General features: G+C 41.7%; 1 protein-coding gene across 3 annotated transcripts in view; it reads left to right on the forward strand.

Annotated features, from left to right (window-relative positions):
• The first annotated feature begins 2699 nt into the window (after window positions 1-2699).
• UHRF2 (ubiquitin like with PHD and ring finger domains 2) overlaps window positions 2700-25950 on the forward strand; it is a 73880-nt gene continuing 50629 nt past the window's right edge. For 2 of the 3 annotated variants that reach the window (XM_044446874.1, XM_044446875.1), the window contains exons 1-3: window positions 2700-3217; window positions 14184-14426; window positions 21887-22149. In XM_044446874.1, the coding sequence (XP_044302809.1) occupies window positions 3065-3217; window positions 14184-14426; window positions 21887-22149 (659 nt within the window). In that variant the 5' untranslated portion in view covers window positions 2700-3064. The remainder of the gene's footprint in view (window positions 3218-14183; window positions 14427-21886; window positions 22150-25950) is intronic. The other variant, XM_044446876.1, reaches the window with a different exon arrangement.

A 25950-nucleotide genomic window follows, 5' to 3' on the forward strand; every position in this document is an offset into this window, starting at 1 on the left:
CTTTACCCTTTCCTTAACATAGCCTTCCCCAACCTTGAGCCTTCCAGATACTTTTGGACTGCAACTCCCCGAATTCCTTGTAAGTGGTCCTGCTGGCTGGGAATTCTGGGATATGCAGTCCAAATGCCTCAGAAGGCCACCAGATTGGGGAGGGCTGCCTTAAACACCAATCCTAAAAAAATACCATACAAAATAACTCCTGCTTATTTCAATGGCATACAGTACTTATATGGTATTGAAGGATGGATATGTGAAACAGGGTTTGTATTTGGTTGATTCTAACAATACCAGTGACTTCCAACTCAACTTCATCAAATGGAGGAAGGAATATAAAAGTCAATCCCAGGTTGAGACCACCATTGGTGTCACCAGAACTGAGTGCATGCATGAACAGAGCAATCACACCACCAGCAATGCTGTCCAAGGACTGTTTGATTAAGAAGTTAAGATGCATCCACAGGGCAGGTCACAGAAATGAATAGTAGCAGTGATGATGATGATGGTGCAGTCTATAAATGCTGTGGTCCATTATTTGATTGTAGATTGGAAGAGGCCCCACATAAAAATCCGGAGGATCCATGATGGCCTGTGACTCAGATCTGTTTTTGCATCATGGCAATGGCTTGTAGCATTAGATCTGTAATTTTTTATCATCATTAATATAATTTGTGAGCTGGTGACAGACTTGGATTTTGTAGAATCTATGGTGAAATTTCAGAGCAGTCATTCAGAGCAGTGCCTCAGATTTTACGAGTAGGTTTCCAGAGGGATGGGTGTGTTAATAAGTTGCAGCAAGAGCAATTAAGGGTGCCGTCCTATCAGTTGTGCCTTTGTTGCTCTGAAGCTGCCCAACTCCAAAGTGACAAATTTCCTATATCCATCCAGACTGATGTAGGCAGGACAGGAGAAGTGGTGGAAGAAATCTTTTTTGCCTGTGTAGCATGGATGCTTCACAGGGGACAGAAATGAAACTGAGGACTTCAGGATAACTGGAGCATCCCGTTCCTCCTTTGCGGAGGTTGCTTTTCCTGTTTTAGAGAGGAAGCTAGAAGAGTTCTCTCTGTGCCCCCTGCAAGATGGAGGGACCTGGGATCAGATCTCAAGCTCCACCTTCTGAGATTGGAGTGCTGCCTCCAAGCTGGGGGGCTGTGCTCCAAGCAATCCTATGGTCCTTGGGTTGCTCACCCAAGGTCCACAGGGTTGCTCTTGTGGATGATGTAAACAGAAACAGCAGGAGAGGAAATACAGTATCAGCAGAGAGAGTTCTGAAAGGCTGGAGAGTTTTCCCCCTGGTTTTTGAGTATTTCTGATGTCAGTCAATTTGACTTACTATTATCTGTAGAGAATGACCCATTTGTCTGGTGCAGAATGCAGAAAAGATGGCAAAAGATGGCACATCTTGAGACTGAAAGATGAATCCTTGAAGATGGCCTTAGGTCCTGCAGTAGCATTTCTGCTGGATATGGGCATTTCAGGCTGTGTGCTATGGTGCTACCTGGAAGTGCTGGGTGCATAATTTTGATTGGACATAGGGTGGATAAAGAGGTGATATATGATTTGGTGGTAACCAGACTTTTTAAGTGTAGAGGAACCATTCTTTGGCTTCATACTATAGTGGCTCTAGGAAGTGATGGATGCAAGAATTTTGTGGTACAATTTGTGGAAAGCATTATGTTTTGCAATATGATGGCAGTTTTATGGGGACTTCATGTAAAAATTCACAGGATCCATGTTTTTGCACCATGGCAACTCCAGGAACGGATCAATGTTATTTTTATGGTGCTGTCTGTGGAGATGGAATCAAACTGTGAATTAGCAGTGGAGGGGGGAGGTTTCCCCATGATTAAAAATCCATGATTTTTATAGTGCAGCCCATCGATATGCATATAGCGTTGTCGCAGTGGAGGATCCGTGCCTCAGATGTATCTTGTGCTGTGAAGCGCTGGATTATTATGGTGCAGTCTGTAGGCACAGACGTGATCTGCAAGTTAATGATGTTTTTGGTGCCATCCACTGTAAAAATCCAGGCCCATGCTTTTTGCACCATGGCAGCGCTGGCTTATCAGGTCTGGGTTGTGGACACGGCTATGGCTCCAGCTTTAATTGCGATTTGGGAATATCCTCGGTAAACAAGAACAACAACAGCGTGAATTCAGAAGGATCCATTTTCGACTTTTCCTTCGGAGATCAGTCCCACTGGATTCCATGAGAATTAATCCCACGGAAGCGCCCGTAATACCGCAATTGCCTGGACACTTAATTGGGACGGAATGCGTCCTGTTTGAACTCGGTTCGGGGGAATCCCAAGTAAACACGCGTAGGATCGGAGCGACTCCCCCACCGCTACCCCGGGAACTCAACGCAAAACCTCGGGATTCTGGAAGGATGCTGGGGACCGGCCGCAGCCCACGGACCCGCCGGAGCACCGAAGCGCCCGACCACAAGCTCCAGCCGTAACGCGCCTCAGATCTGGCGCCTTGAGGCAGCACGGACTGGGCGTGGCCTCGGCTCCCAGCGCTGGAGAGGCGCGAATCCGGACCGAACACGTCACAGCCCGCCCTGGCGCGGCCCGTCCCCGCCTCGCTGGCTGCCGCTATCTCTTTAAGGTCGTGGCGGGGAGGGGGCGTGGAGGGCAGCGGCGGCGCTAGTAGGCGTTTGTCTCGCGAGAGCAGCGTTGGCGCCGTGACCTCCATGTGAGAGCCGCGGCGTCTGGTAAACAGTCCTCGGGGTTAGGACATGGCTCCCGCTGGCGCCCCTTAGCTTCGTGCTGCCGGGCAGCTCCCCGCGCGGAGCTCTGACAGGCTTTGGCGCCGCAGGGAAGGGAGCTTGATCGGGCCGTTGCCGCGGGCGTGTCGCGGCGGGGGGAGGAGGGACCAAAGCGGCTGGCGGGTCAGGGAAGAAGGCCAGCCGGCAGTTGAACAGACTCGCGGTGGTCCTCGGGAGTAAGGAAGGGGATTTCCCTCCCGCCGCGCCTCCCCTCCCCTCCCCCCCCGCCTTGGCGAGCCGCAAAACCCAGAGGCGGGAATCGCCTTTTCCCTCCCATTCTCTTGCCCGGGAGTGCGCCATGTGGATCCAGGTCCGTACGATCGACGGTGCTCAGACCCAGACCATCGACGACCTCAGTCGCCTCACCAAGATCGAGAGTCTGCGCGAGAAGATCCAGGAGAGCTTCCGCGTGAGCCCCGACCGGCAGCGCCTCTTCTACCGGGGCAAGCAGGTGAGGCGACCGTGACACTCCCCCCTGCGCAGGCTCTCGGGCCGCGTTGCTCGTGCTTAAGTTGCGCTTGTGGTTGCGATGCTCCTTCCCCTCTTCGTAAGCATTGGTTGCTGTCCTTCCTCACCGTGGGGAAAGCAGCCCGAGGATGCCTTTGTGCTGAGGGAGGGGGGAGGGGAGGCAGCGGCGGCCGTTGCATGCCGCCCTCCACCCCCACCCCGTTTCCATCGCCGCGGCTCGCGCTGCCGGGCGCGTCGGCCTCTCCCGCGGCTTGCTGGCCGGGGAATGGCTGCGCTTGGGGGGCGCGGGGCGGCGGAAGGGGAGCGATGAGGCAGGTTGCGCGGACTGCGCCTCTGGTGCCTCGCGCTGTTTCCGGTGGTTCAACGGTCTCCAGAAACTTTTGGTACTCGCCCCGCTCCCTCCAGCTCGCCTGCCCAGGGAAGTGGCAGCTGGTCAAGGAAAGTTCTTCCTTTCCCCTTTGTCGGTCTCTCTCTCGCTGCTTTCGCTTCTTTCTTCCCGTCTTCCTTGTGTGGCCCATCAGTAGCAGAATGGCAGAAGAGAGTGCTTTTCGCACAGCCCCGCGCAGAAAATCGTGCTTCCTTTCCTTGGATATGGGCCATTATCGAGCATTAGAATCAGTCTCTCTCTCTCACTCACTCAGCGTCCCCCCTTAACTAAGGTACTTTCCCAAATGGCACCAAGAAGCTGTTTCCTACTGTTTAAAAGTTCATAGATGTTCATGCAAGCTGGTTATCGTAAGACACAAAATCTAATCCAATGTCTGAGTAGAAGTCCGTCCACTCAATGAGGCTTTCTCCCTTTCTTTCACCCTGCAGCTTCCATCCCCCCCAAATTCTGCTCTGGGGAGTTGCTCAATTCTCTGGAACGGATGTTATGGGTACACAATGGGCTGCATGGGGCAGGATGATTTGTGCCCCTTCCCAATTCCTACTTCAGTGGATTATATCTCTGTCACGTGGCTCAGTCATTGTGCCATTTTGGCCACCATTTTCTGGTTCTGGGGGGCTAGCTCTTCTGGTTTCATGCATATATAAGCCACTAGGATTTGGTGGATCAGAAGTTACATAAACTATTTTAAAAATGGTAAGCAGTATATACATCTAATAAATAACAAAGTAGAATCTAAATCTGTCTCTGCCCTGCAAAATTTTGGCCAGTCTTTTAATGAATCATAAACACTGATGATGGAGCCAGGGGAGCAAAGAGTTGTACCGAAGCTGCAGCAGAAGGCTCCAAACATAGCTGTAAATATGAATTGTAGGAATTCTTAACCAGAAGAATCACAGTTGTTGATGAAAATGCTACTGATATTTGGGCAAGTATGGAAATTTTGTATGACTGAGGTCACTCAAGCATCTTTTCTGTCCTGCATTTGAAACACCATCATGCAAGTCTTTTTATGGCTCATGGGCATGCTCATTCAGTGCACCTGAGACCTTTAAGCCACTGTGCATAACATAACACTTGTGGAATATAATACACTGTGACATATGTTCTAGGGTCATAGCATTGCTGCTGTGCAAAATGCCTTTGCAGTTTTGTACTCATAAGCTAAGAGCAACTGCTGAACACACGTATTGTTTGTTCCTAGAAGCTCTTGCATGAAATCTGCCTAATCAAACTGAGAATAGCACCAAGTAGCTCAAATCTTAAGATCTTTGGTGAAGGTCCTTCTTTTGATACTGCTGCTTTCAGAGGGGCATTTGGTGGTGATGTGAGAGAGGGCCTTCTCAGTGACTTCTCCCAGACTGGGAACCCACTGCTGAAGGTGGTTAGGTTTGTTTCCTGTTCATTGTCCTCCTGCCAGTAGGCAAAGACCTTTTTATTCATGCATGTCTTTGGTAGTAAGTGGTTCTGTTGGGTTGGATGCTATTTTTATCCCCTTGTGTTTTTAATTGTGATTAATTCATTTGTTTTATTATTGTTTCAGTCAAGTTGTGAATATGACTGTAAGCCACCTTGTGTGTCACGTTTCCTAGCAGGTGCACTTCCACAATTGGATTTAAACTTCTTCATGTAAAATGGTAGTAAAATCCCTGTGAATGACTAATGCAGATAGGCTTATATTAATGTTTATGGTTTAAGGGGAGGTGTTGAGGGGGAATTTTCAAAGTAAGGGAGAGTTTTTATTCCTCTGCCCGGGATATACTCCAAGAGAGCACTCTGAGTAGTGAAAGAATAACTTCACCCCATCTGGTTGTATATACATATGTACAGGTGTGGTGTGACTGTTCCATGCTTCATTACAAGTTGTTTGGGTTTGCCTGATAGAAAGGTGAGTCTTTCTCAAATAACCTGAAATCCTTTTTCTTGCCCTGTGTCTATTGGCTAAAAGTAAGGGGAACAGAAACCTGTTCTTGTTGTTTTGTTGGGGAATAGGAACATGGCTTTCCCAGTGTTTTGCATCCACAAAACACTTAGGATCTGGTGAGTGTCTACTATAATCTCCAAGTCAGTCACTCCACTCCCCTTCTAAACTGTTTCTTTTCAATTGTGATAGGAAAAATTGTGCCTGTGCTCCCACTGCTGTGAGCCTGCATGTTTTTCTCTTTGTGCACGCTAGCTCCTTCTCTATTATTAGGGAAGGTTGGGTTGCTTCATGGAAAGGGAGTCATTATGAATTATCATCCTCCCACCCTCCCCTGCTATTTGGATGAAACATATCCTCCATTCACATGGTTCTTGACATTCCTGAACTTTGTCTGGTACAGAGGATAATTCTTGAGTTTTCCTTTATGTAAATCATACCATGACATTGATGAGTAATAGAGTATTTGCTTCTTTTATCATACAGTTGAGGAATGAAACTGTAGGTATTTTTCCACATTGTCATTATACTAGATGGGTGAGAAAAGTCCTCATTTCTTAAGGGTCCACATGCTATTTCAGAGAAGGAAAACAATCTTTTCATGTAAAATCACTTGAGAAAGGGTTCAAGTACTCTGAATCCTCTACATAAGTTAATATATGGATAAGGTAACACCTGGGTCATCTGGCTATACTGTAGCACAGTGCTTAATTACAGAAGCAGCCCTGCAAATAGCTAAAGAAATGCTTAACATGGAGCTTTAGAGAATAGCAAAGTTCCCAGCTCCAAAGAGCTTATCATCTGAACTTGAAACTTGTTGAATGAAAGAAATGACAAGAATAGAAGCACTTGGGGTAACAACAGATGAGTGTGAGCAAGTATTTTTGAGGTTCTTTTCAGGGTTACCTTTTCCCAAAGCAATGTATAAAAAAGTGAGATAAAAAGGTACAGTTTAAAGGTGATAATGTCAGTTGTCCAGAATTACTTGTGAAGCTGCTCTGCTGACATAAGCTACAGTGACAATAGCATTTTGTTGAGAGTTCTCGGAACTATGGACCACTGTCAAGAAGGCCATTCTTCTAGTGCACATGAATCTCACTGCATTTGAGAAGTACCTCTGAGGTACATCTTATTGTATTCACAGGATTATATCAGTGAAGGCATTCTTTTTGGTAACCTGACCTGAAGCCATTAAAGAAACTTTTGATACTAGCATCTTGAATATTGCATATTTGTGTGTTTAGTCCCTGGTTGGAATGTGGACGAATATATAAACACAGCTCTCTGGGACACAGTTCTCACTAGATCTTTTGGACTTTAACTCCTATCATCCCTGATTAGTGCTGTGCAGATGGGTTAATGGGAATTGTTGTCCAAAACATCCAGAAGACACTGCATGGGACAAGGCTGATGTAAGAGAAGTATATTTTGGATAGTCTGAGATAATTGCTCCCTCATGAGGCTAATCCATTGGCCAAGGTTTCCTTTTATTTTTGTTTCGTTTCGTTTCGTTTCTAACATAGAATGCATAAATTGGATCCTGGTGTTGCATGGTGTATCAGAGTCAAACACTGGGTAGATGTTGTGAGTTGGCCTAAAAAAGAAAGTATGAACGAACTGTGGAGGGTGGTAGGTATATTCAGAAAGAAAACCTCATGTAGGGTCCAACGTAGATTTAGGTCACTTCGGATGGCAGGTGGCTGTATTAGAAATAGTTTGAATGAATTGGATGCACATCCCTTGTGATCATGGACTGGGTTCACACATCATGGCAAACAGCCTTGTGCAGTTTGCACAGTGCACAGATTTTTGCCCAAATTTCCTGGTCAGATTGCTGTGTGGCTTCTGTGGCACTGTTGCTTCTTTACTTCCTGTTCCATCTTCCTGCTCTTGTCATGTGTTCTGGCAGGCCCTGTGGGTGAAATGCCCTTCCTTACTATTGCTTTTTGTGTACCTTAGCAGCCTTTTCCTGATTGGCCTGCTGGGGTTTTGAGGCAGGGTCTCTCTCTTCCCCATCCCAAGTGTGCCTGCATTTCTGCTTTGTGGGTGGGAATTCCTTGGGTTCCCTGGATTAAGTTCCCTAGAGTGTAGCCAATTTTGCAGGGTCTGAGTTATTGGTTAGCATGCCTAGCATTTGTGGAGTGCTTGCTAAGAATCTTCCTCATGAGGTTTGTGCTCGAGAGCAGTGTCTCCCTCTGTAAGGGTGCAGACCCGATTGTGTGGGTCTGCCCACAGAGCCGGATGGATCCAGACGGATTCCTGAAGGCCCTGGGGGAGTTTCCGGCTGACAAGACTGGTGCTCCTGTCGAGGCTCTGGAACGGGGAGATGACTAGGGCTGCTGATACGATCACTCCTAAGCGTCCTCTCCCGTCAGGCAGAGCCCACTCTTCCCCTTGGTATACACCTGAATTGCAGGCGATGAAGCAGGCTGGGAGATGGCTAGAGTGTAGGTGGAGGAGATCACGGGATGAATCTGACCGAACACACTTAAGAGCCCATTATCGGGCCTATGCTGTGGTGGTGAGGACGGCAAAAAAGAAATTCTTTTCCGTTTCCATTGCCTCCTCAAAATGCCATCCAGCGGAGCTTTTTCGAGTGGTACAAGGCTTGGTCCACCCTGGCCCTAAGAAAGATCTGGTTCCACCCTCGAAGGCCTGCTGTGATGACTTTGCCAAGCATTTCAGGGAGAAAATCGCTCAGATTCGTCACGAGCTAGATTCTACTAGTGATTCAGAGGCTTCTGGGGAGATATCAATGTCGCCGTCTGGTCCAAAATGAATGGATGAATTTCAGTTATTGAGGCCTGATGATGTGGACAAGGTGCTTGGACGAGTACGTCCCAGCACTTGCCTATTGGACCCTTGCCCATCTTGGTTAATAAACAACTCCAAGCATGGGATTGGGATCTGGATCTTGGAAGTGGTTAACGCTTCTCTAAGGGAGGGTCAGGTGCCTGCCCCTTTAAAGGAGGCGGTAGTCCAACCAGTCCTGAAGAAGGTGTCACTGGATCCAGAGATGGCCACTAATTATAGACCAGTGGCCAACATCCCGTTTCTGGGCAAGGTGTTGGAGCGGGTGGTGGCGGGACAACTCCAAGCTCTCTTGGATGAAACTGATTATCTGGACTCATTTCAGTCCGGCTTCAGACCCGGGTACAGTACTGAATCTGCCTTGGTCGCCCTGTACGATGACCTGTACAGGGAGAAGGACAGGGGGAATGCGTCCCTGTTGGTTCTTCTGGACCTCTCAGCAGCTTTCGATACCATCGACCATGGTATCCTTCTGGATAGGCTAGCGGGATTGGTGGTCGGAGGCACTGCTTTGCAGTGGTTCCGCTCCTATCTCAATGGCCGATTCCAGAAGGTGGTGCTGGGGGACTATGGCTCTGCACCATGGCAGCTATGCCATGGAGTACCACAGGGGTCCATTTTGTCCCCTTTGCTGTTTAACGTCTACATGAAACTGCTGGGAGAGGTCATCAGGAGGTGTGGGCTGCGGAATCATCAGTACGCTGATGATACCCAGCTCTACCTCTCGTTTTCCACCAATCCAGGTGAGGCAGTGGCTGTGCTGAACCGGTGCCTGTACAAGGTAATGGGCTGGATGAGGACCAATAAACTGAAGCTCAATCCAGACAAGATGGAGGTCCTGTTGGTTGGCGGATCGGGCTTCAGGGAGGGTGAATTGAACCTAGTCCTGAATGGGGTTGCACTCCCTCTTAGGGACCCAGAGTTTTCACTGGAAGCTCAGGTGACAGCGGTGGCGAGGAGCGCTTTCTTTCAGCTTCGGCTGATCCATCAGCTGCGCCCCTACCTGGAGTACGACTGCCTGGCGACAGTGACACACGCGTTGGTGACTTCCCGACTTGACTTCTGTAACGTGCTCTACGTGGGGCTACCCTTGAAGACGGTCCGGATACTTCAGTAGGTTCAAAATAGAGCTGCTGGGCTGCTGATGGGGACTTGGCGTTATGTTCACATGACTCCAGTCCTCCGTCAGCTTCACTGGCTTCCCATTGAAGTCTGGGTGCAATTCAAGGTGTTGGTGATGACCTATAAAGCCCTAAACGGCTTGGGTCCTGGTTACCTGAAGGAGCGCTTACGTCCATATATGCCCGCCCGCCCCTTGAGATCTGCGGGAGAGGCCCTCCGTGAAGGAAATTAGGAGGGTGAGTACTTGGAGGAGGGCTTTCTCTGCGGTGGCGCCCAATCTATGGAATGCGCTCCCCAGAGAGGTCCGCCTGGCGCCGTCGTTATTTGTTGTTCGGCGCCAGGCAAAGACCTTTTTATTCAAATGTCATTTTAATTGTTAATAGTATTTATTCATTTTATTTTTTGGCCAGGGTGACTTAATTTATACTGTTAATTTATATTATTCTATGGAAGTTTGTTTATGTTTGTGAGCTGCCCCGAGGCTTCGACGAATGGGGCAGCATAGAAGTCTCCTAAATAAATAAATAAATAAATCTAGTCCTACTCACTGTGCAAACAGCACACCTTTCCCCATGTGTTGCTGCTGCCAGCAACAGTGAGCAGGGAAAGAAGCTTGCTCACTGGGAATGGTGGCTGGTATGTTCACTTGCAATGTCCACTTTCCCGGCATGAGTACTGCTGCCACCTCCAGCAGAAAATGGGAGAAAAAAAACAGTTGTTGAAAATGGTGGCTGCTGTGCCCTCTGGCACTCCTGCTCTTCTGCATCCTGCTGCCACTCCTGATGGGGTCTCTGAGTGATTGTGGGCTTCCTCTTGGCTAGCCTTGCTTTTCAGGACTGGGCAAAAAGGAGAGGAAGTCTGAAGGTGCTAGAGGAATATATTCCGAAATGGTTCCCAGCCCTATATGGAACTGTAGTAAAAACTAATGCTAGTTCTATCCATGAAGGGCACAGTACATATAATCATATTGTAGCTTTAATTCTAAAGCAAACTAATTGTTTTAATATAACAAAACTTCCCTAGGCTGCTATATTGTACAGTTTTTAGTCTGTTCAGGTTTCTTAATGTTGAAAAGGAATATGCATGAGGATTGTTAGTATTGACATGCTTTTGGGGTACAGTGGTGTTTTTTGATTGCTGTGGATCCTTGCAAAACATCATGAGACTTTATTCAGAAGTACACAGATATCTTGAGGAAAGATTTAAAGGAATGCACCTATCCAGCACAGTAGCTATTTTGGCTCTTTCCATCTCATCCTTGCTAAAATAAGCTGGTTTCCAAACAGCTAGGTAAGGAGAAAAAACAAAATTATTACTTGGAAACTTTCTAGAAAGAAAGCTATACTGTTTTTTCCTGGCATTTTAGAGATGGATGTTTGCCTAAATCTTTTCAGATCAGTGGGATGTCCTTTAGACATCTTGAGGTGGAGGGTAAAGGATGCTTTGAATTTCTGGATCTGAAGACAAAATAGGTCTGACCTGGAAGCTGGGAATCTGTGTCCCATTTCCCCCTGCACCACCCCATTTGCAACAGGTGTGCAAAGAACCACACCAGCTGCCTCACTGAGATTAGGAAATCATCTTTGGAAGGAGACCAGAAAGGTATCCTGTGTCTTCTGCAGCCTCTTTCTTGCCAGGTGAGGGGAAATTTGCACACCTGCAGTAACAAAGCAGTTTCTGACAACGTAATTTATTATGTTAGGTACAGCTAAGACAAACTTCTGTTGTTTAGACATTTTAATAGAAAGACATCATTTGTTGGTACTAATTGGTATTGTTCAGTTGAGACTTTTGTGACCTGCAGAGCACCATTTTCATACAGCATATTAGTGCCTGAGTACATGGCTGTATGCACACTATACATGAAGTAAAGGTGTTCATTATTTGTCAGTATTACATAGTTGATGAATTTCTGTGTTTGTCTGTTGCACTGTAAACAATAGTGCAACAAAGTCTTGTGGCACTGTAAAGTCTAACAAATCTATTATTGCATAGACTTTTGTGAATAAAAGAACTCTTAGTAACAAATGTCTATAAGGACATAGGAACCATGCTAATCAGACTGCAGGTGTCTTCAGCCAAGTTCATCCCAGGATATCTTGCAACATATTGGATGCAGGCAGTAAGCCCTGAAGTGATTCAGTGGTAAAAAGAGCAGAAATCTCAAGTCAAGTCACTTGCTCATGCTTTGGAGTCAATTCCAGGTCAAGTTGCTGACTTGACTTGAATTGGGCGTAGGAGCTAGTCACTTGACTTGAGTCCCCAACACTGGTAATTTCCTTGTATAATCCCCTAAAAAGGTTCATGTTAGTGATTTTCTTTGCATGCTGTAGTGAATTACATAATTTATGCCATATGTGAAGAAATATTTCCCTTTATCTGTTCTAAATTTTATATCGAGCTGCTTCATGGAATGATCCTGGGTTCTAGCAGCATAGTATGAAAGAGAGGGAGAAATGTTTACCTATATCCATTTTATCCACACCATGTGTAATTGTCTGTACCTGTCATATTTTCTCTCACTTGCTTTTTCTTTAAGCTAAGTAGTCCCAGACATAATAATTTTTGGTAATAAGTTTCTTTAGCACCTTGAATTTTTTGGTTGCTCTTTTCTGTGCCTTTTCTCATGCAACAACATCCTTTTTAAAGGTGTGCTAAATAGAACTGTACACAGCATTCCAAATGTGGTTATATCATAAATTTGTACAGGGGAAGTATGACATTAGTATGATATTTACAGTTCATTTTCAAATTTTGCTCAACATGGAGTTTACCTTTTCCATACTATTCTTATTCTGGTAGATATTTTGATTAACTATGAAAATGAGAGCTTCGGCTATGAGGTGATATAGAAATGAAATAAATAGTTATAATATCTACCACAACCCCAAGATATTTCTTAGTCAATCACTGCCCATCAGTATATCCTATCAACATATATTTCACTGATTGCATCTGTGTGTACATGAAGTTGAGATTTTCTTGCCCCAATGAGTATTGTACCACATTTGGTTAAATTGAACTGCATTTCCCATTTAAATGGCCATACTTCCGTTTTGAGGAGAACTTTTGAAGCATTTATGAATCACCTTTTGTTTTTACAGCTCTAAATAATTTGGTGTTACCTTCAAACATAGGCATCTCACTATTCCCCCCTAATTCCAGATTGTTTTTGCACAAATTTAAAAGCACTTGTCCCAATGCAGAGCCTCCATTACTTCACATCCTTACTTTGTGAGAATTAACTGTTTATTTTGATTCTTTACTTTCTGTTCTTTAGCAATTACCCATAATTTGACATCTTTGCCAAATTTGTTTAGGAATCATGATGAGGGACTTTGTTGAAAGTATCTGATGATGTGGACATTGTCCATGAAAACCTTTGTTATAGATACACCAGTAGAGTTTGTTACTCTCATTTTTTGTGTTGCCAGTCTTCATTTACAGAAAAGGAACACAGCTCATGGCTTGATTTTCAGTGATTCTTGTTAGGATCTATGGCTTTACTACTAGGGAGGGTAATGAAGTTGGTGAGAAGGTAGAAATATGTTTCAAATACAGGCTTTTATGTGTTTGCTGGCTGAGAACCAATTCACATGATTAAATGTTTATATTTTTAAAAGCCTGTTAAAATGGGTTGAATCAAGGCTTACTCAAGTTCTGATGTTACATAGTAGAGTTGATCAGAGAAGAAAAATAAAGGCCTAACAAACATGGGCTGGTTTGAGTCCTGGGTGATATCTTTGTATGGGAAAAGCACAGTATCAACACAGTGTCATATTCTAGCTTTTGTGTTTTACTAGACTATGGTACAATTGTAAGGGTTCTACAAAACATAAACCCTCCCAAACAAAACACTGTGGATATCAAGAAATAAAAATAAGCTATAGTTAAATTAGTGTGTATATATATATGCAGAAATATAAACCCAAAGTTTAAAAGTGATACAAAATTCAAAGGCAACACAAAGCTTGAATCCCCAAAGACTAACCTGTCACATGTATCCAGAGTTTCTATGAGTGGAATTGAGCTCACTAGATGCTTTTGTTGGAGGAAGGAGTGGGAGGCAATTTCTGTCAATTTGTTCTTTCTCCTAAATCCCCTGAAAATACTCTAGGGGTTTAGGAGATCCTCTGGAACAGTGTGATAGGTGGCACAGGGCTCTGTAGTAGAATGGAGAAATTGTGGCAACTTATTCACTCTAATGCCTTTGGGGGCCTTCAGTGAATCAGTGTCCCATCTGTAAATGGAAGGGAAACTGTATACAGGTTGTCATGTTTATCACTGAAAAATGCTGCTACTTTAGATTTTAAAATTTAAATGCTTGTATGGAATTCTAATAGAAAATACTAGAATGATAAAAACTGATCAGACACTTGCATCACAATCATTGGTGAGTCATTTGACCATAGAAGAACTATAACCATTTATGTTTTTTCATTTGTTGACATAGTATAGCTTTTTGTTCAGAATAACTTTCCCCTTTTATATATGAGTTTAAAGTCTTTTTAAAATGCCAAATGAGAATTGTAGTTTGTATTGTAACTTAGCATTAGTATCAGTTTGTATTGATGCATTTTTTACAATAATTTAATTTGTCTGAAAATATTTTAACAATGCCTTGGTATAGTTCTTTATGTTTTTAAGATATGGGATTTTCAGATACCTTTTGCTGATTGCTTTTTTGTTGGATTCTGTTTTGGATAGCTTGAAGATGGACATACGTTATTTGATTATAATGTTGGACTGAATGATATAGTTCAGCTTTTGATACGCTCAGAGTCTGATGCACCTACTACTCCATTGACTAATAAAGATGGAAAGCCCAGTCCCAGCACAGTTGCCAATTGTAAGAACAAAGTCAAACAAGGAGCAAACAGTGGATCATCTAATCTACCATCTACATCAGCCCGCTCGTTTCTTATTGATCCTGGCATTGGGCAGTACAAGGTATTTGTATTTTTTTTGTAATAGTTAATTGTATCTGCTTGTTTAGTATAATAGGTTATGTAAATTATATTCCTATGATTATTGTGAGGTTAATTTTTATGAAAATCTTAAATATCTAAATCTGGTAGCTTACATTCAAAGAAGCATGGGTAGCAGGTGACTTTCTTACTCGCTGCTCCCTCCAGCAGGCTTCCTTACAATCTCCCCTGAGGGTTGAGTGTTCTTGAATGGGGTGGCCTGTGATATGAGGAGCTGAGTGAGAAGGATGGATCACCAAGAATCAGGCATGAGAACCTTCTGTGAGTGGAAACTAAGCATGGGAACCTTCTGTGAGTGGAAACTAAGAACAACTCTGATCTTATTTCCCTGATCTCTTAATATCATACAAAAAGTGATATAGGCATAGTGTTATCAGTTGCCTAACCTTGGTTATGCAATAGGTCCTCATTCCTCCTGCCACCACTATCACCTTCTTTGAGTCTGCAGTTTTCCCCTCTCATCCTAATTATAGTTACCATTTATAGTGATAGTAATGCTGACTGCATTTGCACATAATTTAAAGTCCTAATTTGTTTAACTGAATAGTAGCTTGTTAGTATACGTGAACCTTTCCCAGGGCAACTAAATACAGTAGCAAAGTATGATTTGAAACCTTGGCATGCAATAACTAGTCCTTATGCCCCAACTGATTTTGCCTTCATCCTGATTTGTTTCATCAGCTACAGATGAGGAAAGCAAGAGGGACTAGAAAATCAACCCATTTGCCTAGCTAAGCCTCTCTTGCTAGTTCTTTTCAAAATGTTCTGTTTTTCCTCATCCTGTTATGGTATCAGGGTTCCTTTTCCTGTCGAAGTTCCCTGACAAGCCCTCTCAAGCCAGTCCACCTAGCTTCACAGCAGCTTTATAAAGAGAAAAAAAATTTAAAGGATCTTTGCTACAAGTACAAAAAGTACAATGTACTCCAGTAGGCTACCTTAATTGTTAACACCTACAGGCAATTAAAACAGGTTCTGTTTCAAATTTAAAATTCTCTTGCAGTTCTCAAGCTCTGAGGTGGTGTCTCAGTCATGATGTGGTATTCAGTGCCTTGTTGACTAATTAAATGGCAAAGATAATTTTACATTATGTTTATGGACTTCTTTTTGAGTTGCAGGAAGGTAACCTGCAGAAAGAAAAAAAAACCTTTCTTGCTTTGAGATGGTAGGAAAAGTTAAAAATATGGGAATCAAGCCTCCATGGGATCTGTCTGGGAATGAGAGATGGGGAAGAAGTTTGTTTGGCTTGTGGAGGCATGGTGTGATCATGCCCAGTATAGGTGTGCCATGAAGGCATTTAGAATGTCTGTCAGATTTTTGAGGGGGGTGGGGGGAACAAGCCCTGATTGGGTAAAGCAAACTGCAGGACTTTTGCTCATCTCTGAGACCAATCTTAGTTGGCTCAGCAAACCATGGTTAAAACAGGTTGTGGTTTGGTGTATGAACATGGCCCTAACTGCAGTTATGCCTAACTCGTGTCTGGGAGGTGTTTTCAGAATATTGTTTAAGTAGTATACTTGATAACTTAGAGCTTACTTTGGTTTAATTTGCTTACAACATCACTGGTCAGGTAGGCTGCATGTACAATTCATGCTTAGGGAGGGCATTGGCTTTCACCCATTGTTTAGCCATGTCATTATAAAATTGAATGTTTGTTGTGTTAAGCAAGTGGTTTTGTACAATACTGATTATTGTGAAAATGCACTTTTAGCAGAATTTATCATTTTTGAATTGTTTTTATTTTGTACATTGCTATCCTTAAAGTCAGCCTAAAAGTAATTCAGAATAAATAAGACAATGACTAGGTTAATTTCTAATTCAAGATGAGAATTGTTATTTTGGTCTTTCACTATAAAAAAGGACAATGCAAGCTAGCTTTAGTGTGTGAATAACCATGACAACAAGGCACATTAAGAGGAAAATATCAGTTCAAATGAAAGCATACAATGAATATAGGTGAATGTGTGGAGATAGTACTAGCTGAATCAAAAAGTATGAATATAAATTCTAAATCCTTTGAAGTAAGATCAGCTAAGACATTTGCAGAAGATATAGATGAAATATTTACTAGAAGAAATCTCTGACCATTTAGAAAGTAGTATACACCAATTACTGAAAACATCACATACATCATAAACGGTGGTCAAAGAACAGCACAAAAGCAAAATGACATTGACGATATTTAGTCCAAGATAGTTGAGACAATTGCATGGATAACAGTACTGACAGAGTTCTGTGATATCGAAAGAGTTTGTTGAAGGCAGTTCTTGAATCAGAATTAATGCTTCTCAAATATTTGCCATGGATAAGAAAACTGGTTATAGCATACTTATCTATGTTTCTTTCCTCATTCCCAGGAATCATTTTGATAGAAGTAGTAAGACTATAGCATGAGATTCCAGAAAAGCAGCAATGAGACATTAGCGTGTGCATTTTCTTTAAGGGTCAGGCTACACTGCCTCATTTTAGAAGGGTAAAAGATACAGTCTGTTGTAAGGTATACATGTAGCTATGAGGTTTAACATGCCAAACTTTAATTACAAGAGTGCACAATATTGAGGGGCTCATTATGTCTAATATAGTCAGCATTTATCTAGTACTAGAAAAATGTTCATGTGACCTTTTACATTTTTCTAAACTTGATGCTCCTATTAAATCCTAACAATTTTTAATATTTCAGCTGGTTGATGGTGCAATCTTCTCTGTGTTTAGATAGCATATGACTTGTTGGGGATTGCTGGAAATAGTTTTTTCTCCTGCCTAAACATGCACAGAATTGTGCCCTTGCTGTGACCACTTTGAGAACTTTATTGGTAGGGAGGGTAGAATTGTATTTGTAATAATGACTTTGAAAGGATGACTAGTAACTGGACACTATATGCTTGATCTAGAATCAGATATTCTTCATTGTCAATATTTTATGTTTTAATACTAAATGGCCTTCATTGAGGTCATAATGGCCTGATTTGCACAATCAGGAAGGTAAAAGAACCCAGGGTAGTGTGCTGGTCATCCACCTTGCCATTTCCATAATTACCTGCACTGTGCTCAAGCTGCCATGTCATCTGAACCAAGTGAGGCATTCCAGGGTGGCTTAGAACCTGCCTCCACTGTTTGCTTTCGTTGGGTTTAGATTATATGGAAACCCACATTCAGCACACACAATTATGGAAATGAGATGGCACAGAGCTGGCATGCATGGGCTGGGGAAAAGAAGCTGCCATGGCTTCTTTCCTTCCCTGATCATGTAAGCCCAGTCTGTATGTCTTTAAATGCTTACCGTACCTGAAAAATAATTTACTTAGAATTTATGTTATTAGTGCCATAGACTGGAATAAGTGAAATACAACACAAGCTTTTCTGTATCGTATGTTTTCTTCTATATGGTTGTAAATTATTTTTATAATATTTTGATATATTTTCATTCATTTCCAGAGTTGTGGAGATCCAGATTTCTTAAATGATTTTGCAGACTGTGTTTCAAGTGAGCCTGTGTGTTAGTTTGATTTGGCTGAAAATGTAGAAAGCTTTTCTCATGCCTCATTTAATATTCAGTTACCATAGAAATTTGCTGATACTGAACTACATACTGCTGCAGCTGGAATTCAGGCATTGTTAATGGTTCAGTTCTTAGAAGCCTATTATGAGAGCTCATGAGTTTAGTAATAACTTACCTAAGGTCATAACTCTCAGTCTACTTATGTAAAAATAGTAAAATTTAATTCTTTGAGTTTTTAAATCTAATTTATTGTGATCTAGTGGGTGTCCTGTAGGCCAGATCCATCTCATCTGGCCTGTTCTTCTGCCCATTCCTCTTCTCTACTTCAGTGGGAGTAGGAGAAAGGACACTGAAATATCCATAAACATGGTTTGAGGGACAAATTAGAAAGGAGTGCACAAAATGGAAATGGGGGAGCTGGTGCTGTTACGGCTGGTACAGGAACACACATAATTGTAAATTATAAAAAAGAGTTTAACTGCATGCAGTCGTTGAAATCATTTTATGAATTCATTCTTCATCCCTTTGTGTTCTGACTGTCCCCTTGACTCAGTAACCCACAGTACCCTGGACTAGCAACACCCTTCTTTTTGGCAATACACGTCTCTTTGTTAATGTGTGAAATTTTTTCTTCACACTTCTTCCATTGACATTTTGCCTCTCCAGTCTCCTGAGTGAAAGCAAACTGCAGTGGCATAGGCCAGGATTAGACAACCTGATGCTGTCCAGATGTTACAGAATGTAACTTCTGTAATCTCTGGCTACTGATCATGCTGGCCTGGCATTGTGGGTATTGTAGTCAAAACATTTTGCTTAAGCATTTTTCTGGGTGAAAGCATACATCAGGTAAGCTGCTGCCTGCCAGATGTTTTGTGCTGTGACTCCCACAGTTCTTGACCATTGGCTATGCTAGCTGCGACTTACAAATGTTGTAGTCCAAAACATCTGGGGGACACCAGGTGGCCTACTCCTGCATTAGAAAGACATCCGTGTTAAAAATTACCATAATTTCCAGTGTTCCCCATGGGTAATGAAACAAAGGTCTCATCAATATAACAGTGGTTTTCTGTGTGGTGGTGGATCAATTTCATGCACACATCTAAATCCCAAGAGATTCTTTCATATCACAAGGTGACTATACAAGTGACTATTACAAGTTTCTGAGGGACCTAGGGTGCAGTCCTCTCTCATGCTTAGACAGATGTCCCGCAACTTCCTGGCCAGTCATTCACACATGTATTTGTCCTTATTGCAATCAAAATAATAATAATAATAATAATAATAATAATAATAATAATAATAATAATGATAATACATGGGAGTTGTATTGGATAAATGGTACATGTGTTCGTGTATGAGCCCCAGTGTGCTACTCCTGCCTTTTCTTGATTTTTAAATATAAAATTTATTTTTAAAGACTGTTTCTGTAAACCTTTATTTAAAGTGTATTCATCTTATAATTTTAGATAGGGACATATCTTCAGTTTTTGCATTTGTCTACAGGATAATACTATCTGCATTCATGCTTATGTGAAAAGTACTATTCAATAGGCCAGTTGACTCTCCTTCTGCAACATGAATTTTTAAAGAATATATTTTAAAATGTCTTCTTCAGTGTTAGCAGGTGAATCATGCCTCGCACAAATGCAGAATTATGGTTGATTGTAATATGCCAGCATAGGTTAATATGAGAGTTTACGTTCCTCTTTTGTGGTGTATACTTCATATGAATCTACCATGTTATACCTCTATGTTTCGTTATTCAAAGTACAGAGTGAATGAATGTATACATGTTTATTAGCACGAATAGATGTTTACAGGGACATTTGTATCTTGGTTCATATTTCAAAGTTGTATCTGTGTTTATATTCAGCCATTATTAAACAAGCCACATATTTTCAATAATATTGTAAGTCTTAATGAGTAAATTTCCTTACATTAAGTATGCAAGTTTTTGTTTCATGTAATTAATTTAAAATTGGGATGATCTGTCTTGAAATATCTATTGAATTGGTATACATTAGACAGCTAAGGGTGCAGTCTATTGGCTGCTAGAGAGGGTTGAAGTTCCAGCTCTCCCAGTTTAGCAATGGGTTCCAAGGTTTGGAACTCCAACCTTGGAGTACTTTTCCTCTGCCCGTTGGCTAGGCGTTCTGCAGGATGGTGGGGAACGACAAATGAAGTTCTGCCAGGGCGATGCTGTAGCTGGGCAGGGCCTCAGCCTCATGGCAAGCTAGAGAGTACAACACTTGGCAGAAAACTGGTTTATGAGATGGGAAAAGTGTAGAAATGATAATCACCTCCATGCTCCTTCCGCATTTGACAAGATGCCTCAAATCCTCCAAGTTCAGAGGGTTAGAGGCAGTCACAGTGGATAGTACTGTAGAAGAATATGAGGTGATCTGTATTAAATATATTACTGAATAGGCTGACAATTTAATGTCAGTTTTAATAAAGTATTTGACCTAGGAGATGCTAAGATTCATAAAAAGAGTATTCCATTTTATGTTCTGTTATTAAATTACTTAACTGTGGGGAATAGACACATTTTTATGAGTAAACATACAGTTTAATATATAAGCAAATTTAAGGGCTTTATATTTGTTAATTATCTACTTTAATTCTCTGGAAATTTATACTGCTGCATTTTTGTGTTCCAAATTGCTATGTTCCAAATGTTGTTATACCCTAGCATTGTTGTATTCCAAAATATTTTCATACACACACATACGATCTCGATCCTCTCTCTCTCTCTTACTGTGAGCCTCCCAGAGAATAATATTGTTAATGTTTTATAAATATAGGGTAGAATTTAACTGTGTTATCTGCCAGATAGTGCTGGTGGGCAGATTCACTTTCCTCCCTGTGGTCCCTCTGCATTGGCCAAATCTGCCCTAGCATGTGAGGTGGGTAACTTCTGGAACAGATTTGGTGGAGGGGTGCCAATGGGGAGGAAGGGAAAGGTAAGTCTTGTGTGAATGGAAGTCTTCTTGCACAGCATTGGATGTTATCCATGATAAATAAATGTGTACCTAGAAGATTGTGACCATTAACTTCATTAGAATAAGTATAGATATGTCCCCCCATAACTTAAAAAAGCATCTTCGTTTTTATTAAGTAGGAAGTGTATGCTTTTGGGAAGCACTCGGCTACCAAAGAAGGGTGTTTTTAAGCGAAGCAAAGCGAAGCAAATAGTTGGGAGGGGCCTAGAAGGCCATTGGGGCGAGTTCTTTTATACAGATAATTCAATTTTTTGTTTAAAATCTCAGAATAGCATAACCATGGAGGGAGGACATTGTTATATGCATCACGAGTGATGATATGGCCCCTGCCCAATTAATCCATTGTGATCTTTTTTCTGCAACCAGATTCCAAACTGTTGGTAGTAGGAATGCTAGGAGGAATAAAAACAGGTGGCAAAAATGAGTATTTGGAGGATATGTGTTCCTGAGGGGAAGACATCTGGATTGAATGCAACAAATGAAAAACTACATTTATTGTGTAAAAAGTGATTATCTTGCAAGGATTAGATAATGCACTGTTTTCTTAGAGAGATTATATGCAAAAAGGAATGTCAGTTTCCACTAGCCATGCAAAATGTTTGACTTGGAAAACGATTTATAAATTCAAGGGGAAAGAACAGGCTTTAAGTGAACTGTGGAGGAGAAAGTATGTAGGGAAAATATAATTATGAAGAAAGTAGTGAATAGGCTAGTAAAATCAGGATAGATTGAAATGTTATTAGGAAGTTTGGTGATTATGAATGGTATTGTGTTTACTTTTAAGGATAAGAATATGAAGGTAGAACCTAAGTTAAGTTTAATATGACACAGTTGCATTGTACAAAGGGTCAGAATGTCCTCATTGTTAAGTTAGTTGTTAATTTTTTCAGCTTAACAATCACTAAATGTTGAATTTATTTTTAGATAAATGAATTGGTGGATGCCCGAGATGTCACTATTGGATCCTGGTTTGAAGCTCATATAGAAAATGTGACACGTGCAACAAAAGGACATAAAAACGGAAAAGCTCAAGGAAAGAGTGGCAGTAATTACAAAAGGACTAATGGGAACATAAGCCAAGATCACTCTAGAGAAAATACAAATAATTTGGACAATGCACCTTCCACATCTTACTCAGATTATATGGACACTGATGAAGATATTATTTATCATATCAAGTATGATGAGTAAGTGCTGCTGATATTATTATGAGGACACCATGTGAGTTATATGGTTGGTACCAGCTAAGCATTTTCACAAGTAATTGGAATCCTTAAGAAAACAAGTTCACATTTCAAGTCTAAAGGAAACAGCATTTAAAAAGTCATAAAACATTTTTCTTTGATCTAATGCATTTCCTAGGAGTGACACAATCTCTTCTGGGATTTCAGATGAAATATTTACTTAAGTTCTTTCCTTTCAGAAACTCAGCTTTTCACAGGATGTGAGACCATAAAGAAGACTGGCAGTACTATTTTTGTTGTAGCCGATATGTTTGAGAAACAGATGAGTTCACTGTAACTTTTTTGAATGTAGAAGGCTTGAGTTCAAACAGGTTAATATTCTAGGTAATACAGAATTTAACTAATCTTATAGTGAGCAACACCTAGGGGGAGATGGTACGATAACCACTGAAAACAGTATCCACAGGTCTGTGGTTCTGTTCACATGGCAGGATCACCCACCTGCCATGGTGCAGCCAGGCTACCTTCAGCTACCATTCTGAATATGTAGCACTCACTTGGCATGTTCATGTTGTCGAAACCCAATGAACATAAGTTACATAAAGTTTAAACAATCTGTAGTTTGTTTTAGGTTTATTTGAGGGTCATGTAAGCTTTGCATAATCCACATTCATCAGATTTGCACAGCACAGAATCCCCCAACCAGGATTGGATGTACAACTTGGTGGCCACAGCCACTGCAGCTTGACTGGACCCAGTCTTTGTGTACATGTACCTTGGTGGTTCCTGCTTGGTAAATTGGAGATGTTTGTTTTAAATTGATACCTTGGTAGAGGAAGATTTAATTCTGCCTAGTGCAAGATTGCAGTGTATACTGTCCCATCACTGATGTCTCGGCATGGTTCACAATAACAGCAATAAAATAAGATAAAAAATAAAAGTAGCACAGCATCCAGTAAATATAAAAAACACAGATGAAGACAGTTAGCAATTAAAATAGTGGGAAAATAAAAAGGGTTGCACCTGACCCTGAAAGGAAAGAAGTGTTCGCACCAGGTGAACCTCTCTGGGGTGCATGTTCCACAGTTGGGACACCACCACAGAGAAGGCCGTGCTTCAGGTAGCCACCCTTTTAATCTCTTAAGGAGGGCTCCCGAAGAAAAACCTGCCTCAGATTTCAAGGGGTGGGAGGGCACATGAGGAAGAAGGCGCTCCTTCAGGTATCCAGGACCCCAGCCATTTAGGGCTTTATAGGTCATCACCAGCACCTGAAATTGGGCCTGGACTTCAATTGGTAGCCAGTGTAAGTGATATGTGGATACCTGCTGGTCCCCATTGATATCCTGGCAGCTGTATTGTGAACCAACTGAAGTATCCAGACCGTCTTCAAGGGCAGCCCCACGCAGAGTGCGTTACAAGTAAGTCAGTAGTGAAGTTATCATAGCATGGGTCACTGTTGCAAGGCAGTGCTCAACCAGGTGAGGGCAGAGTTGGTAGACCAGCCACCTTGCCACCACTGCCACCTGAAATTCCAGGGACAGCTCTGGATTGAGGAGCACTCCCAAACTGCGCACCCAGTCCTTTAGGGGTAGTACATCCCATCCAGAACAGGGCAGATATCATTCACCTGGAGGGCTGAAATGCCTTGGATGCATTTATATTATTGTATGATAGTTGTAATTTCCTCAATCATTTTGAAATCAAACTCTGTTAATTGATGTCATGACTGTGGTGTCAAGTGGGAGGAAATAATATTTAAAATCAATATGTGGCTGTTCGATATTCTTCTGAAAGTACAATGCAGTTATAACAATTATAAATCTACTTAGGGTACAATTCTGTTCATGTTTGGACAGAAAAAAAATACTGCAATTCCCAACATTATTAGATAGCCATGTTGGCCAGGGAGCACTAGGAATTACATGATTTCCTTTCTGTCTAAATATGCATATGATTGTGCCCTTGAATGATTTGGAATGTAGCCTTTAAAGTATGAAACCACTAGCAGTTTTTTGTAGTTTAACTGCTAAATTATTTAGGCTACCCTGTGAAATCACATTTTTCCATATTTATACTATCAGGTATAAACATCAAAGTGTGATTTTTAAAAACTATTTGACATACCAACATCTTTCAATTTGGTAAATAATCAGTTTAGGGTTGTTCTTAGAGAAACTTAGTACTTTGCTAAGTTGCAAGTTATGCTGTGAACTTGAGTCTAGTTCATTTTTATGGTGGGGGGAGCACAGTCCTAAATTTGTTTGGAAACAAAAACATTCTACAACTCCCAGCATCCCCCAGCCAGACATGGAGTTAATGAAGTAGCATCTAAGAAGGCCAGTTGTGCAATGAAAGGGCACATTCAGATGCTACTTCGGTATCCTGGTTAAGAAACTACTTCTTCAACATCTGTTCTTGTCAGATCTTTTCAGATAATAAATACAAAGCTCTGATAAATGTATCTTGTAAAATTATGCTTTGTTCATATTTTAAGCTTGTAATCCAGTGCACACTTAGGAGTAAGCCACATTGAATACAGTGAGTCTTTCTTCAGATTAAGTAACCACAGGACTTCATTATAAGGGAAAAATTGAATGTTCTCCTGACATTGAATGCTAGCTCTTGCAGCCAGCATGGTTTTCTCTGTGTGAGCTGGTATGGGGGCATTTCCAGGGGGTATAAAAGGGAGTAAGGCACCCATACCTTCTGAAGAATTTTGGTGGTGCTCAGCCTTTTCTTTTGCAAGTGGGAGACAAACATTTAGATGGATGAAATTGGCCACCTAAATGTTTGGGAGGACCAAAGGTTTCCATAGTCCTTCTCTCTTCTACTTTAGGCTTATAAACTAATTTGTTTGAGTATGGGCAGCTACACAGGATGGCTCTCTCTGTGTTTTACTTTTTTTTCTTCATTTGTCGTGTGGTCTGATCTGTTGTGATTGCTGTGAATTCCAAAGCTAAGTGTAAGTTCTAACATTTATTCAATTTAGGCGGGGAAAGTAAGAGAAGAACGTGTCCAGCTGAAATCAGGTGGATTGATTCAATAACTGCAAAAACAAAAACCAGCCCAAATCGACAAATCCTGAATTAAGCTTGAAATTCACATGCTTCCTGACCAACATGCATACTAATTAGTCTATATCAATTTTTAAAACTTTGGTTTCTAACTAAATAAAACTTTTATACAACCTAGGAATATATTTCAAAATCCTTGATCTCCTAGTCCAAATGTAATTTGTGTTACAGAATTATATTTTTATAGGGAAGGATGCTAAAGAACTCTATACAAGTATATTCACTTGAATACTAAAGTGTGTCATTCTAAGTATGCTTGCTTAGTGGTAAGTCCTGTTGGTATCTGCTTTTGAGTATATATGGTAAGGATTGCTCTGAAAATGTTCAGAACCATTTCTCAAGCAAAGGTGATACTTTTTGGACATCGATTTACGTACTGTCTTTAGTTCTGGGGTTTGCAGACATGAAGACTGTAGGACTGTAGGAAAAGACTGCATAGACTTGTTTAGGTCTGAATTGTTCTTTTATGTCCAGTATTCATGTGTTATTACTGATTGGTTGTTTTTACCAGGATCCAAAGAACCATTTAACTAGTCTTGTCTACCCAAAATGGTTTTGGATATGTTTTCTGAAACCACCAAGTCATATAGCAATCCAGTTTTGAATCTCAAAAGAGTTTGAAAAACTATTTGTGAGGGATAGGGAGAATGATTGATGAAAGAATAACATTGCATGAGAGTCTGCAGGTAAAAGTAAAGTCGGGGGGGGGGATTTCCATCAGTACATTATC

The sequence above is a fragment of the Varanus komodoensis genome, unplaced genomic scaffold (genome assembly GCF_004798865.1).
Source record: "Varanus komodoensis strain SLA01 unplaced genomic scaffold, ASM479886v1 scaffold5, whole genome shotgun sequence".
NCBI classification, from domain to species: Eukaryota; Metazoa; Chordata; class Lepidosauria; order Squamata; family Varanidae; genus Varanus; species Varanus komodoensis.